This window comes from Tasmannia lanceolata, unplaced genomic scaffold (assembly GCF_043159265.1).
Source record: "Tasmannia lanceolata isolate RefF3 unplaced genomic scaffold, GAP_Taslan_0.1 ptg000037l, whole genome shotgun sequence".
Lineage (NCBI taxonomy): Eukaryota > Viridiplantae > Streptophyta > Magnoliopsida > Canellales > Winteraceae > Tasmannia > Tasmannia lanceolata.
In genome coordinates, this window is record NW_027518714.1 from 15,051,213 (window position 1) to 15,067,394 (window position 16,182).

General features: G+C 39.7%; 1 protein-coding gene across 1 annotated transcript; it reads right to left on the reverse strand.

Moving 5' to 3' along the window:
- Positions 1-215: 215 nt before the first annotated feature.
- Positions 216-13,908, reverse strand: ABCI19 (P-loop containing nucleoside triphosphate hydrolases superfamily protein). Its single transcript, XM_077373484.1, has 6 exons — positions 13,691-13,908; positions 10,575-10,735; positions 9,790-9,841; positions 9,132-9,268; positions 1,196-1,282; positions 216-1,063 (listed from the first exon to the last, which is right to left on the reverse strand). The coding sequence occupies exons 1-6, from the start codon at positions 13,851-13,853 to the stop codon at positions 776-778; spliced, it is 888 nt and encodes a 295-aa protein (XP_077229599.1). The 5' UTR covers positions 13,854-13,908; the 3' UTR covers positions 216-775.
- Between the last annotated feature and the right edge of the window lie 2,274 nt (positions 13,909-16,182).

The following is a 16,182-nucleotide window of genomic DNA, read 5'->3' on the forward strand; positions in this document are numbered from 1 at the left end:
TAATAGCAGTAAAGTAGTCTCATCGTAGAGGGCATTAAGGAAGATAATTGGCAAGCAGTCTCCTAGCAATTTGAATCAAAAGACGCAACCAAACACTACGAATAGATGGCATGGCAAGTAGTCTCCTAGGAGTTTGAATCAAAAGATGCAACCAAACACTATTAATAGATGACGTGACACCCCAAATTCGGTCAAAACACCTAGTAAAACCCAGAAATTGTGCATCTGTTTACAATTATATGTAAATGCATGCTATTTTCTTCCAACAATGATTCTTAGATACATTCTTTTAAACCATTCTCGACAGTGTTTTTGTGCTTTTTTCTGTGGAGAGAATGAAAAGGAATGGCATTGGGGAAACATGACCTGCTCCTCCTATTTCTTGAAATCTCTGCTTTCAAGCAACAGTGTGGCTTAGTGACATGGATTATGAAGTTTATAGCCTTAGTTAATAGAAACAGCAGGAAGTGGGAATAAGGTAACACCAAGAGGTGGAAAATAGGCTATTGTATGACATTAACCAAGAGGATCAACTGTAGTAGGCCATGTGTCTAGATGACCTAAAAGACAAGTTATCAAATGGAGAGGCCCTGCGAAAATGGGTAGGAACATTGATGGGTTTCTTGCTAGCTTTGGCCTTTGCTAACAAAAGTAGTAGGAGGTGGGAATGAGATAACAACAACAGGTAGAAAATAGGCTATTTTTATGCCATGAACCACGAGCAGTAACTAGATCTCGAATTCGAGTAGCAGGTTTGACAAAAAAAAATAAAAGATCATCGGTAGTAGGCCATGTGTCTAGATGACCTAAAAGGCGAGTTATCAAAGGGAGAGGTCCTGGTAAAGTGGGTAGGAGGATTGATAGGCTTCTTGCTACCGGACTTGGTTTCAGATCGGAGCCATGACTCGACGACTGAGAGTAGGTTGGTAGCATTTTTCAATTCATCCAGCTCGGAGAGCTTCTCGGTCCTCTTCAACTCGCCATCTTGGATGTATGCAACATCCGTTGCCCAGGTCTCCAAGCCATCAAAGATATGAGTGGCATACACAATAGTTGCTCCTCTCTATAGTTGAGATGATGACAATTTCAGCAAGTGCATTTTGGTCATTCGAAAGATGAAAAACAGTAATTGTAGTTTGAAAGAAAAAAGAGGATTTGAAAATGAGCTCACATAGGAAATAAACTGAATCCTTACCTCCTCACATTCTTCCTTGAAGAAATCAAGTAAATCCAACCTTGCAACTACATCTAGGTCCACCGTGACCTCGTCTAACAACAGTACCTGTGGTTGTAACAATTCAAATAGTGGTTAGTACATAAAACAGAAACAAGGTTTACAACAGGCGTGACTCATCACAGACAGTATAATACATGAATTTTTCCTTCATGGACAGAGATCCCATCTGATGAAAACAATGTTTCAAAATGTGGATGAGGGTCAAAATGCCACCAAAGAAAATCCTAACTGATGAAAACAATGTTTCAAAATGTGGATGAGGTGCCACCAAAGAAAATCCTAGTTGACTCGGCCCGTACTCAGTTGACGCGGTCGAATACTCGGTTGAATAGAAACTACGCATATATAAAAATACAACGTATGAATAATTCACTACTAAACCATGGATGAGTCAAAATGAATATTTTTTTTTCTTTTTACATAGTCAGTCCAGGCAGTTCTGTGAGAGTAAGAGCAGGTTGAAGAAAGTGGAAGCTTGCCTTAGGAGTTCTGACGTTCTGTGCGACCGTAAAATCCTTACCAAGTTGAAGGGAAAGTTTTATAAGACAGTTGTAAGGCCAGCCATGCCGTACGGCTCAGAATGTTGGGCCACCAAGAAGCAGCATGTGCATAAGATGATTGTAGCGGAGATGCGAATGATTAGATGGATGTGCAGCCACACAAGGTTAGATAGAATTAAAAATGAAGACATTCGTAAAAACGTGGGGGTGGCACCAATTCAGGAGAAGATGAGAGAGCACCGCTTAAGATGGTTTTGGACATATCCAACGTCGGCCTTTGATGCTCTGGTGAGAAGAGGCGACTTGTGCCAAATTGATGGAGTAAAAATAGGTAGGGGCAGACCGAAAACAACTTGCGTAGAAACAGTGAGAAAAGACTTGATAGCTAGGAATAGGGCCGCAACAGGGTCGGGTTGGGTCGGGTTTTTCAAAACCTTAGCCCAACCCTGGATCCCATTATCTCGGCCCTGACCCGCCCTGAGTCAGGGCCAAAAAACCTCAACCCATACCTGCCCTACAGGGTATTGTGCTGGCCCTGGCACGCCCTGATTGGCCCTGATTGGGCAGGGCCGGGCCGGCCCTAATTGACCCTAGTGCAAATACCTGTTAAGAGTGCCAAAAATAAAGCAACCACTTATCATATGGAACAAAATGATCAATAAACAGAGAAAGGGAACAAAATAAGACAATATGAATTCAACAACATGACGGGCAACAGAGACAATTAATAATAATAATCTAAAGAAACATCAATCCAAGATAATAGAAAACATTAGCAAAAGAAACATGCACAGATGGTTCAATTCTATAATAGAAAACTTAGGGTCAGGTTGGGTCAGGGTACCCAAGGCATTAACCCAGAACCCGACCCTACCTGAGTCAGGGTCTAAAAAAATGAACCCTGACCCGCCCTCAGGATTGGAAAATCCAGCCCTGACCCTGTTCGGGCTCAGGGCGGGTCAGGGCTGACAGGGCCAAACTTGCACTCCTAGCTAGGAACATAACAGAGAACATGACCTTGGATAGGATAGAATGGAAGAAAAGGATCCACGTAGAATAACCCAACTAGAGCCGGGTAGATTCCTTTCACCTTCTTCAAGAAATTTTTCTAAAGGATTCATTTTAGCCGACCCCAACTAGAGTGGGACAAAGGCTTTGTTGAGTTGAGTTGAGTTGAGTTGAGTAGAGATAGTCGGTCCATGCAGACTTAACCAGACAACAGTGGGACTGGAGCCCAAGACCTCCCTCACAATGAGGGGCACCTTTTACCACTCTAACAACAAGGGTATTGACAAAACATAATGCTTTGCAGAATTGTTCAAAAACACCTAGATTCAATCATCAATTTCCCAGAGTAAATGAAAAATTAACTGCGCCCATCAATAACTTATCCCAGTCAACTCCTTTACCCTCAGCGGATTTCTCATCCATATACAAGTTTTTTTTATGGCATCATCCAAGTACAGGCTTTTAAGCTCTTCTTTACAGTTCAAGTCATGTTGCACTGACACAACATTGTAACCAACGTTTGGTACTTGGACCCCGGTCAACCCAAGTCAGCTCGGCCATGTTCCAACTTTACAAGTCTTTTGAACATTAATTGCAACTGCCTTCATAATGGTGATGGCTCAAAGAGACAAAACACATTCATGTGAATAAATGCAGACAGCCTCTATACATACACATGCACAAACAATGGGTATGCACACTTTAGAAGACACCACACAAAGCACATACATACACAGATACACATAAACCCAACTATGCACATTCACATCCACAAGTGTACACTCATATGCATAAGTGTAAGCCCAAGGGTTCCCAAGGGTTTAACCATTCACCTTTACCTTCTTGTTTTTATGCTAGCAAACCCAAATTGATTAGTCTTTATGGACTAATGTGTTGTTTTGTAGTGTTGTGCCTTAGACAGGAACTTGACATGTCATATCGCCATTAGCACAATACAACTCAACACATGGCTTGCGGATCAAAACATGCACAAAGGAACTAAGAGAGCTTGCACACATTGGAGGAATCATCCTCTGAAGATGTTCAAGTCAAGAGCTCAAGTCAAGATCCCACAAGCATGCCTAGCAAAGTGCCAGAAGAAGCTTGGAGATGAACTAGCATTTGTGACCTTGTCATGCAACATTGAAGATGTTCAAAGAATGGAGGAAGTAACAAGATCTAAAGCAAGTTAAAGAGTTCACTCACAAGTTGAAGATGTCCAAGAAAGTGCTAAGGAGCCTAGACAATCCAAGAAGACTCAAGGTTCTATATTTTTAGATTGTATTGGACTCCTCTTGTTAAATGTTTTTGCACTTTCAAAAAGGTTTTCAAATGGTTTTCATAACAAACTTGATATCTTTGAAAACCATCCACACACCCCAAAATATATTTGAAAACCTTGGACAAAAGCCCAAAGCCCTAAGATTTAAATTTGCAAAAACAGAATTTCAAAGCAGGGCCGGTCGACCGAGGTCTCCCGGACGACCTCGGGGAGGTTGCTGGAACTCCAACAATCACCCATTAATAGTGGGCCGGTTGACCGAGGCAACCCCGGTTGACCGCGGATATGCTCCTAGAATTAAAGGAGCAATCGAGAAAGGTCTTGGCGGTCGACCGCTAAAGACTCGGTCGACCGTGGATAGGTTTGAACGAAAATCTCAATCGAACAGAAAGCCCTCGTTGGGCGACCGCGATTAGGGGCGTTCGCTCGGTTATAACCGAACCGAATAGATCGAAATTTGATAACCGAAATAATTTCGGCTATCAAATTCCAATAACCGAAACCGAACCGAAATTTCTATAAACCAAACCGAAACCGATTAAAAATTCGGTTATTCGGTTATACCCGAATAACCGAATAGTGGGAGAAAAAAATAAAATCTCGGTTTGAATCGGAGGGCTGGGATCATCCTATCGAAATGATTTTTTGAGCACAACCTAATTAAGTTGTGATCAATCAAATGGACGGTTTTGATCATCCTACGGAGTGCCCATGTAGCACTTTTTTTTTTGGAAAAGTAATGATTTTTATCCATAATTTCGGTTATTTGGTTAACCGATTTTTTTTTTGAGATAACCGAACCCGAACCCGAACTCGAATAACCGAATTTCCAAAAAAAAATAACCGAAACCGAACCAAAAAGGAAAAAAATCAAACCGAACCGACCAAACCGGTTCGGTTCGGTTATTCAGTTATAACCGAATAATGAACACCCCTAACCACGATAGGGGTTCGGTTCGGTTCGGTTCGGTTCGCTGGGCGACCGCGATTAGGGGTGTTCGTTCAGTTATAGCCAAACCGAATAGACCAAAATAATTTCGGTTATCAAAATTTGATAACCGAAATCGAACTGAAATTTCAAAAAACCAAACCGAAACCGAACCGATTAAAAATTCGGTTATAAGCGAATAGTGGGAGAAAAAGAGGGAAAAAAACAAAATCTCGGTTTGGATCGGAGGGCTAGGATCATCCTATCGAAATGATTTTTTGAGCACAACCTAATTAAGTTGTGATCAATCAAATGGACGGTTTTGATCATCCTACGAAGTGCCCATGTAGCACTATTTTTTGGAAAAGTAATGATTTTTATCCATAATTTCGGTTATTCGGTTAACCGAATTTTATTTTTGAGATAACCGAACCCGAACTCGAATAACCGAATTTCCAAAAAAAATAATATAACCGAAACCGAACCGACCAAACCAGTTCGGTTATTCAGTTATAACCGAATAATGAACACCCCTAACCGCGATAGGGGTTCGGTTCGGTTCGGTTCGCTGGGCGACCGCGATTAGGGGTGTTCGTTCTTATAGCCAAACCGAATAGACCGAAATTTGATAACCGAAATAATTTCGGTTATCAAAATTCGATAACCGAAACTGAACTGAACTTTCAAAAAACCAAACCGAAACCGAACCGATTAAAAATTCGGTTATTCGGTTATAACCGAATAGTGGGAAAAAAAGAGGGAAAAAAACAAAATCTCGGTTTGGATCGGAGGGCTAGGATCATCCTATCGAAATGATTTTTTGAGCACAACCTAATTAAGTTGTGATCAATCAAATGGACGGTTTTGATCATCCTACGAAGTGCTCATGTAGCACTATTTTTTGGAAAAGTAATGAGTTTTATCCATAATTTCGGTTATTCGGTTAACCGAATTTTATTTTTGAGATAACCGAACCCGAACTCGAATAATCGAATTTCCAAAAAATATAATATAACTGAAACCGAACCGACCAAACCAGTTCGGTTATTCAGTTATAACCGAATAATGAACACCCCAAACCGCGATAGGGGTTCGGTTCGCTGGGCGACCGCGATTAGGGGTGTTCGTTCGGTTATAACCGAACCGAATAGACCGAAATTTGATAATCGAAATAATTTCGGTTATCAAAATTCGATAACCGAAACCGAACTGAAATTTCAAAAAACCAAACCGAAACCGAACCGATTAAAAATTCGGTTATTCGGTTATAACCGAATAGTGGGAAAAAGAGGAAAAAAAACAAAATCTCGGTTTGGATCGGAGGGCTAGGATCATCGTCTCGAAATGATTGTTTGAGCACAACCTACTTAAGTTGTGATCAATCAAATGGACGGTTTTGATCATCCTACGGAGTGCCCATGTAGCACTTTTTTTTTGGATTGGAAAAGTAATGATTTTTATTCATAATTTCAGTTATTTGGTTAACCGATTTTTTTTTTTGAGATAACCGAACCCGAACTCGAATAACCGAATTTCCAAAAAAAAAAAAACCGAAACCGAACCGAAAAGGAAAAAATCGAACCGAACCGACCAAACTGGTTCGGTTCGATTATTCAGTTATAACCGAATAATGAACACCCATAACCGCGATAGGGGTTCGGTTCGGTTCGGTTCGGTTCGCTGGGCGACCGTGATTAGGGGTGTTCGTTCGATTATAACCAAACCGAATAGACCGAAATTTGATAGCCGAAATTAATAACCGAAATAATTTCGGTTATCAAAATTTGATAACCGAAACCGAACTAAAATTTCAAAAAACCAAACCGAAACCGAACCGATTAAAAATTCGGTTATAACCGAATAGTGGGAGAAAAAGAGGGAAAAAAACAAAATCTCGGTTTGGATCGGAGGGCTAGGATCATCCTATCGAAATGATTTTTTGAGCACAGCCTAATTAAGTTGTGATCAATCAAATGGACGGTTTTGATCATCCTATGAAGTGCCCATGTAGCACTTTTTTTTGGAAAAGTAATGATTTTTATCCATAATTTCGGTTATTCGGTTAACCAAATTTTTTTTTGAGATAACCGAACCCGAACTCGAATAACCGAATTTCCAAAAAAAAAAAAAAACCGAAACCGAACTGACCAAACCAGTTCGATTCGGTTCGGTTATTCAGTTATAACCGAATAATAAACACCCCTAACCGCGATAGGGGTTTGGTTGGGTTCGCTGGGCTACCGCGATTAGGGGTGCTCGTTCGGTTATAACCGAACCGAATAGACCGAAATTTGATAATCGAAATAATTTCGGTTATCAAAATTTGATAACCGAAACCGAACTAAAATTTCAAAAAACCAAACCGATTAAAAATTCGGTTATTCGGTTATAACCGAATAGTGGGAAAAGGAGGAAAAAAACAAAATCTCAGTTTGGATCGGAGGGCTAGGATCACCCTCTCGAAATGATTTTTTGAGCACAACCTAATTAAGTTGTGATCAATCAAATGGACGGTTTTGATCATCCTACGGAGTGCCCATGTAGCACCTTTTTGTGGGAAAGTACTGATTTTTATCCATAATTTCGGTTAACCGAAAAAAAAATTTAGATAACCGAACCCGAACTTGAATAACCGAATTTCCAAAAAAAAAACCGAAACCGAACCGAAAAGGAAAAAAATCGAACCAAACCGACCAAACCAGTTTGGTTCGGTTATTCGGTTATAACCGAATAATGAACACCCCTAACCGCGATAGCTCGGTCAACCGCGACGGTAAGAAATCTGAAAAAAAAAAAAAAATAGGCGCCCGATAGGGGCGGGCGACCGCGACACCCCGGTCGACTGACCCCGTCTGGAAAACTAGTCGTTGGGGCTTGCACGGCTTGACTTTTTCTACTCAGTTTTTTACGAAAATGCCCCCAAACGGTCATATTTCTTCTTGGGCTATATATACCGTATTCATGACCAACTAAATAACTTTTTGCAAGATCATTTCATACCCTTGAGAGCTTAAACTTGAAAATCTTAAGGTTGTTTCTTAAATCCTCTTCTATACTTTGATTTGTGTTTTTACATTCAACAAGAAGCACTCTTTAGGGCTTTTATTTGTAATCATTTGGAGTGATTTGTGAGCCTTTCATTCTTTGTATTAGCCTATCAAGAGGCATTGAGTGAGCTTCATTTTCTTCCATTTTTCATTGTAATCGGGGTCTACGATTCGGCCCGACAACAAAGGTGAATCCGGCGCAAAGATGAGTGATACCCTTGGAGGCGGTTTGCGAAGAGGGTTAATCTCCTTGGAGGCGGTTCGCGAAGAGAAGTTGTACCCTTTGAGGCGGTGGGAGATTAGGGTTGGCTTCTTGGAGGCGGTTGTGCGAAGAGGGTTTGTTCCCTTAGAGGTGGTGTTCATTGTAAAGCTTGGGGATTCGGCATTTGAAGAATCCCATCAGAGTGAAGAAAAATCCCAAGGAAAGACCAAGTACTTAGGTAGTAAAATAGGTCCATTTGTAACGAACCACTATAAATCTTTGTGTGGTCTCATTGCTCTCCTTCTTGCCTCTTTTCGGTGATTGGTAATATCTAACCTTTCTTTATGTTTATAATTATTTGAACAAGGGTTAGATTTAAACTTGTGTTGATCTCAAAATCCTAATTGAACTTATAATTGTTAATTGTTAAAATTGGTTTTAACATTACACTTTAATAACCCAATTCACCCCTCCCTCTCTTGTGTTGCCTATTTGGATTTCAATAAGCATACATAAAGAAGCTCTGAGACATATCAACACATAGATCAAAATGAGCATATCCTTGTGTATGCATTGACACTCTCCTCTTGAAATGTACAGTTCAAATGGGCCAATCCAAGATTAAAAGGAAAAATGCATGCAGTTCAACTTGCCCTCCAGAGAACACTTAATCAATTTTAAGACAACTGAATTTATGCTCTCCTCTTGAAATGAACAGTTCAAATGGACAAATCCAAGATAAAAAGGAAAAATGCCTGTAGTTCAACTTGCCCTCCAGAGAGCAATAAGTCATTTTTAAGGGATCATCACGATAACCTTTCCATAAATAAATCAATACATAAGCATACTCGTGCTGCACCAAGCGATTGTCAGATCCGTTGTGCTCACTGTGCATGCAGGAGATAGTGATGTGTGGGTGAAAATTACCTGGAAGGGGTGTAGAAGCCCCATGCATATTTGGACTCGGCGTCGTTGCCCATCAGAAACTCTATGCATCCGCCACTGCAGATCAATATCAAGCAACTCGATCAGCTTCTCTCTCCTAACAGGATCTGTTCCTTCGACTGCAAAAAAATTCAAAAACAATGAAACAACTTAACTCAACTAAGCCTTTGTCCCAAACTAGCAGGGATCGGCTAATGAATCCTTTAGAAAAACAATGAAACAATAAAAGGAAAATAAACATAAATGCAACAACTTAGTCGCATGGTTCTGTTGGATTACAATCAGGAAAAGAAAACTTGGTTTTGAGAAAATATGGAGCAGAGACATTTTCTTTCATCAGTAGAAATGCCAGTTATGATAAAATCACAAAGAATGTAAGTGTTGTGAAAGATTTAGCATGTTTCAAATGCATTAAGCACGTCAATGTCAATCCCTTGTTAATGATTTGCCAAGCAACCGCAAGGAAGAAAATCCCTCTTCACTTTGCTCATGGCATTTACAAATTCGAAATTGGTAAAATAGCTTTACTGGTGAAAATAAATATTATCAAAAGGTGTGGAGAGAGATAAAGGGAAACACAAAAGGCAAAGGGAATGAACTAAAAGACCAGACCGAGCATTTTGTCACTGAGATAGCATACCTCCAAAAATCATGTGTTCAGCAGAGAAATCTCCTTGGAGTGGAATGTCCCCCTGTAAATATAGAACAAGTATCATAAAATAATTTGATATGATGAACTTCTCTGTAGGCACTACTGGCTAGTTGCAACTTCTAATGTGTTCGCCCGCCAAAAAGAAATAGTGGTAATATGCAAAAACTCAAGAAGAAAGGAAGATGTAATATTTCTTTGCATTAAGGATTCAAGCATTTTTATTTCTGTTTGTGTTAATGCCTCATATCTCAGGTGTTTACATCTTCTCTAATGTTTTATTTATGTCATGGACAAAGATAAAGAAGTTTGTTATTTATCCATAAAAATAAAAAATGAAAGGCGATGATATTTTCTCCCCCCCCCCCCCCCCCCTCTCCTGCAGAACGCATTCGCCCCCCTTTTAACGTGATTTGACGTCAAAAAGTGTTAAAGTTGCCCACTGTTCATGTTACAAGGGGGCGAATGCGTACTGCAGAGGGGATGAAAATATCATCTCCCAATAATAAATTGGCCATCAAATTCCATGAGAATCATGTTATTCATCAATCATTGATTGGATGAGATCCAGAATGCCAAAATGGATTTCCGGTATTTACAAGGACAGTCTACAAGTCTCTCTGTAAGTGATCTATAAAGCTAATATACCTTGGGAACTGGACTTGTGCACATTTTATCGTCAATCTCTCTATAAAAGAAAATTCATAAAATCAAAATGCCAAGGAAAATGGCTCACAAATTGTGCACAAAAAATCAGTAAAAACAGGCTCACTTACAGCACTACCAACTGTTTTGCTCCAAGAACCTCCCAAATAAGCAAGATCACCACTACAGACTAGTTGTGTGTCATGAAAAGCAGAAAAATTAAGCACTTGAACCACATCTCTTCCTCCCACCATATGCTTGCCTGCCAGAATCTTCAGCAAAGTGGTCTTTCCTGCACGAACATTGATAATATCAGATGACTACCACATCTAAATTTGAGCCAACTATAATCACAAAACTGTAGAGCCATCAAAACACAAAATTACAAATTCATCATCTGTAAGGAAACAAAAACAACTGAGCTTCCAAAAACAAAATCACCAGTATGACCATGGATCGCAATCACAATTATTACAAAGAGATCAGGGGAGTTCCTTGTCTTCTCTAGCAGACATGATGGACTTCCGACATAAATTCTTTTTTAGTTCCCATTTGGTGCAGGAAATTTGGACAAGATTGGCAAACTCATCATTTTCATTATTTAGAGTTACAGGTGGTATACAATTGTCATTCATTAAAAATCATGCCCTGCAAAGAAATTGACCTATATGCAGACAGAAGTATCTCAAAGAATAACTTGAAAACCAGAATTCAGTAAAAAGAACTCTAACACATTGCATCCATACCTAGGTTTGAACTCTAACACATTGCATCCATACCTAGGTTTTCTGATGGATGGATCTTGACATATCGGAGAAGGAAGCGGCAGATTGTAGGATCTATGGACCTAAGGAACTATTCTTACATATGAATACAGAAATTACAGAAAAGAACTCCAAACCAGATAACGCAGCGCAAATTCATTGATTCTTAAAACCAAATATTGGATAAGGAAGGATGACCTTTGAAGAAGCTAAGAAAGAAAGTTTTATAAGATTTGTAGGGTTGAATGTATCAGAATATTTTTGGTTGGGTTTTATATAGTCCAGATTTTGGGAGCAGACGGTGTTGTTTGAAGATTCTAGAATTTGTTGAATTGAGGTCAAAATTGGAGGAAGGCTTGAATTTTGATTGGTTTATAATTAGAAACAGCTTTCGATTGAAAGTTTTATTTATGGAGGAGAGATCTGAATAGTCATTCCAACCAAGGTTTTAAATTTCGGCCGAAATCCGAAATTGAATTTCGGTGAGGACCAAAACCGAAACGTTCCGAAACTGAAATTGCCGAAATTTACCAAATTTCGGCCCAAAAAACAGACATTTCGAGCGCCTTTACTGAATTTCAGCTAAAATTTCGGTTTAGGTGGGACCAAAATTAAGTCAGAAGGAACTTCAACTTATTGTCCGTAGGATATTTGGGTTGAATAGCTGAAATATGTCATGATTTAGGTGGTACAAGCAACACATCATAAACTCAAAGTATGTTAAGATATCTTATTATATATGACTACTAGCAGGTGAGTAGATAGACCATATTTTATCCATTGCTGGTAGACCATAGCAATTTGGGCTTTTGTGCTTCAGCATTTCAATGCAGTTTGGTTCATCCCCACCCATATCGAAGACCTTTTCGAGGGTTGGGCCTTCGTCCGTGCCAGTTATATGGAAGGAAAGAAACAACCATATTTTCAACGGGGTAACCAAGAGTAGTCATAATCTTTGCCAACAAGTTTTCTCGCTGATTGTTCAATGGGTCAGTGTCCTCTAAGAGTTAAGAAGCATTGACATTTATATTCTTAGAAGATCATTTTTTTTTTGTGGGTAAGCTAGATTCGAACCTGCGACCTCAAGGTTTAGAAAAAAAGCCAGCTCATGGGACATTATTTGCACTAGCAGATCCCTCATAATAGCATGACCCCAGGTGGCCTCATCTTCCCCCAAGATTTGTCAATCTCAACTTTGGCGTGTCGAGCTTATGGAAACCAGGGGCTTCTGCGCGAGTCAAACGGTGTTACCAAGTGGGTGTTCTCTGGTCCTTTGAGCCGTTTGGATTCAACTAATGCAGAATTGCAGGCTCTCTTGACTGGTGTACGCTGGGTGGTGGAGGTGGTGGATCTGGACCACCTCATTGTGGAAGGAGACTCCTTTGACGTGACTCGATGGATGTGAGAACGCGATCGAAGATATTTTGGACAGTATCAAGGGGCATGCAATCAGTATTCATCATGTATGGAGGTTAGTGAATAGTGAGACAGACAAGCTAGCGAGAGCCATAGTGGAAAGAACTAAGTTGGAAAACTTTGACTCTCTACCCCTGTGATTGTATTTTATATTTCTTTATCCTAAATTTTTTTGGATTGTTTCTGACCATCTGTCTCCTTTTGTTCTTAATAAAATTTTTGCCATTAAAAAAACTCCAATTTATTGTATGCGAATGTATCTTAAGATTTCGAATGGATAGATACACAGACAAATTCAGGGGACAAGAATAAAGAAAGAAAAAATGAAAAACAGATAATCGAATCTGAGAAATTAAAGAGCCCTTCTTATGAGAAAGTAGTTAAAATAACTCCAATTCACTGCAACCCAATATATTTAGGATCTTAGACAGATAGATGTCAACAACTAGGAAGAGAAAAAAAAAATATCACACAACCGGATACTATAAACCTGTGTTTGACGTATGAATACCAGAAGTCACGTTAAAGAGATCCAATTCATTTCATCCAAGTAGAATTAGAATTTTCAGAGGCTGTGTGGACAAAACAACAGATCACATAATTCGAGTATCTAATACCTAAAACAAAAGAATGCCACCACCAAAAATATAAATGTAAGGACTTTTCATCACGTCCAGATTAGAGGAAAAATCGGAGAAATGGTATAAAATTCACATAATACTGCATCTAAAAAGCCGTTCGCGTATATGAATACCAAAAAATAAGGCAATAATATCCAAATGTTAGGATTTTTCATCGTAAAACGTCCGAATTAGATGGAAAATCGGAGAAATGAAATAAAATTCATGATACTGCATCTAAAAAGCTGTTCTTGTATATGAATACCAAAAATTAGGGCAATAAAATCCAAATGTTAGGGTTTTTCATCGTGAAACGTCCGAATTAGAGGAACAATCGGAGAAATGAAATAAAACTCACATGATATTGCATCTAAAAAGCTGTTCTTGTATATGGATACCAGAAAATTAGGGCAATAAAATCCAAATGTTAAGGAAATGAAAACTCACCAGATCCATTGGCACCAACGAGTAGACAACGAGAACCAGGACAGATCTTGAGACTAAAATTAGCAAAAATTGGTGGTTGGTTTTCGTATGCGAAATTCAGACCAGAGACTTGAATGCTGCTCGAATTCTCCTCCTCTTCTAATTGCAGACCTTCTTTCCCCATTTTTCTCGGCAAAAATTTTCCAATCTCTATTTTTCGTTATTCGTTTTAGTCTCGAGCTTCTTTTTCTCTATATATAGAGAGCAAAAGAATTAAGCCGCGTGTTCCTGTTCCGTGTTTGGGTGCGTGGACTGATGCTGTCCTTGGACGTGTCAGGGAACAAGTGGGTTCTAAATTTCTATTGTAATACATGTAATTGGGGGTTACGACTCAGGAGAAGGGAGGTAATATATTCGTGCCCTTTTCTTCCCCAGGCCACCCCACCGGTGTCTTTATGAGTTGGCCCCTCTTTTTAGGGTTTGGCCTACACGTGGCACCTCTTTTGAGTTGGCCATTGCATGTGGATTTTTTATATCAAGAAGGTTTAAACTCGGGACTTTCGCTTTGTTCTGATATTATGTTACAATGTCGTGATACCATGTTAAAACAACCAATTACTCCGAAAGCTTATGCCATTGGAGATGGCGTTATTTAATCTTTTATACTTTAACACTTAATGTGAAATAACCAGGTAGTCATTTACTCTAAAAGGCTAAGTTTTTGGAGTAACTGGTTGTTTAACATGGTATCAGAGCAAAATGTCCTTAGTTCAAACCTACTTGATGTTAAAAAAATTATATACACGCAATGGCCTACTCAAAAGCAGGGCCACACGTGCCACGTGTAGGCCATCCCAAGGAAAAAGGGGTCATGCGTGAGGGGAGTGTTAAAGTATAAAAGAATAAATAATGACTTCTCCAACAACTTAAGCTTTTGGAGTAACTGGTCGTTTAACATGGTAGCTTTTGGAGTAACTGGTTGTTTGACATGGTATCAAAGCAAAGGTCCTAAGTTCAAAACTCCTTTATGTTAAAAATCCACATGCAATGGCAAACCCAAAAGAGGGGCCATACACGAGGGGGAGTGTTAAAAGTATAAAAGATTTAAATAATGCCCTCTCCAACAGCTTAAACTTTTGGAGTTGGGTTGGGTTGGCATTTACTCGAGGTGGGTTGGGTTCAAGTTGGGAAAAGCAACCTGATTTAATTTTGGGTTGGGATAGAGTTGCTGACATTATCTTCATCCTCTATTTGTAGGGTGATGATATACCTCCGCCCCCCCCCCCCCCCCCCCCCCCCCCCCCCGCGTTCCAAAGTGATTTGACGTCAAAAAGCTTTAAAGTTGCCCACTGTTCACGTAATAAGGGGGCAAATGAGTATTGCAGAGGGGGTGAAAATATCATCTCCCTATCTTTATCATGATTTCTTAAGTTTAGGCTTTTCTTTTTCTATATTTAGGTTGGCCCTATGTTAATCCAAACCCAACCTGACTAAACCCGCACATATTTGGAAAAAAACATGTTAAATGGGCTGGGTTAGGTTTCAGAGATGGGATTTGTAAGAGACTTTTGCATAAAGGCACTACACGGGCAAGAGAGATCCCCCACCTGAGATGAGTTAGGTTTCGTTGAAAGAAACAGAGCCTAAGGGGCCGTTTGGATACGCGGATTTTAGAATCTGGGATTTTTTCAAAATTATAGTTAAGAGACAAGAGAAGAAGTAGGCCAACCGTCGTTTTTGACTTCTTGCCGTCAACGAGAGAGCAGCAGATCCTCCCACATTTTCAGGATTTAGAAATCTCAGGATGCAGGAGAGATTTTTAAAACCTGAATTTTTCACTTAAAATCCAAGAAACGCTGTCAGGACAGCATACATCAACTTGATCATGAACCCTCTTTTACACTATTTTCAAACTAAAAACTTGAATTCTAAAATCCGCGTATCCAAATGAGTCAGAGAAAATTTGCTCAAAAGTGAGCCTGTGTCTGTGTTCTCTCATGAGTGGAATGCCTCTCTTCGAAAGTCCCTCGCAAATCCCTTGAGAGACTTTATTTTAAATGGAAAAATGTTGGGTTGCGTTGGGTTGGTTAGGGTTGACCATCCTCAACCCGAGGCTCGGGTTAGGTCAGGTTAGGGTTGATGGAATGCTATCTCAAGTTGGGCTAGACCCGATCTAGTCCGGACTGAGTTGCATCCCTAATTTATGATTGCTATTTTTACACTACAAGGGGTGGCCGATGGAAGAATAGAGGGTGAATTAGGCCGGCCTTGTATTGGCCAACAACATTATTATATATGCAAAAATTTATCTGCATGGTCCAACCCGAACCCGGCCCATTAATAGCCGTCCGAAAGGGTCCGACTTCTTTTTTTTTTTTGAAATGGCAAGATGAATTCATTAAAAAGGAAGGGGACCGAGGTGGGCCTCAACCAAAATTACAAGAAAATAAAACAACAATAACAAGAAAGACAAATCTCAGGGAAGAAGGAAGTCAAACCACTCCAACTCCAAC

What these genes read in the sequence shown, in the direction of transcription:
- ABCI19 (XM_077373484.1), bottom strand. Translation starts at nt 13,853, where the DNA reads ATGGGGAAAGAAGGTCTGCAATTAGAAGAGGAGGAGAATTCGAGCAGC. An exon ending in GGCTTCTACACCCCTTCCAG is followed by an intron (nt 1,283 to 9,131) that starts GTAATTTTCACC and finishes TTACAACCACAG; the next exon opens with GTACTGTTGTTAGACGAGGT. An exon ending in TCAAGGAAGAATGTGAGGAG is followed by an intron (nt 1,064 to 1,195) that starts GTAAGGATTCAG and finishes TCTCAACTATAG; the next exon opens with AGAGGAGCAACTATTGTGTA.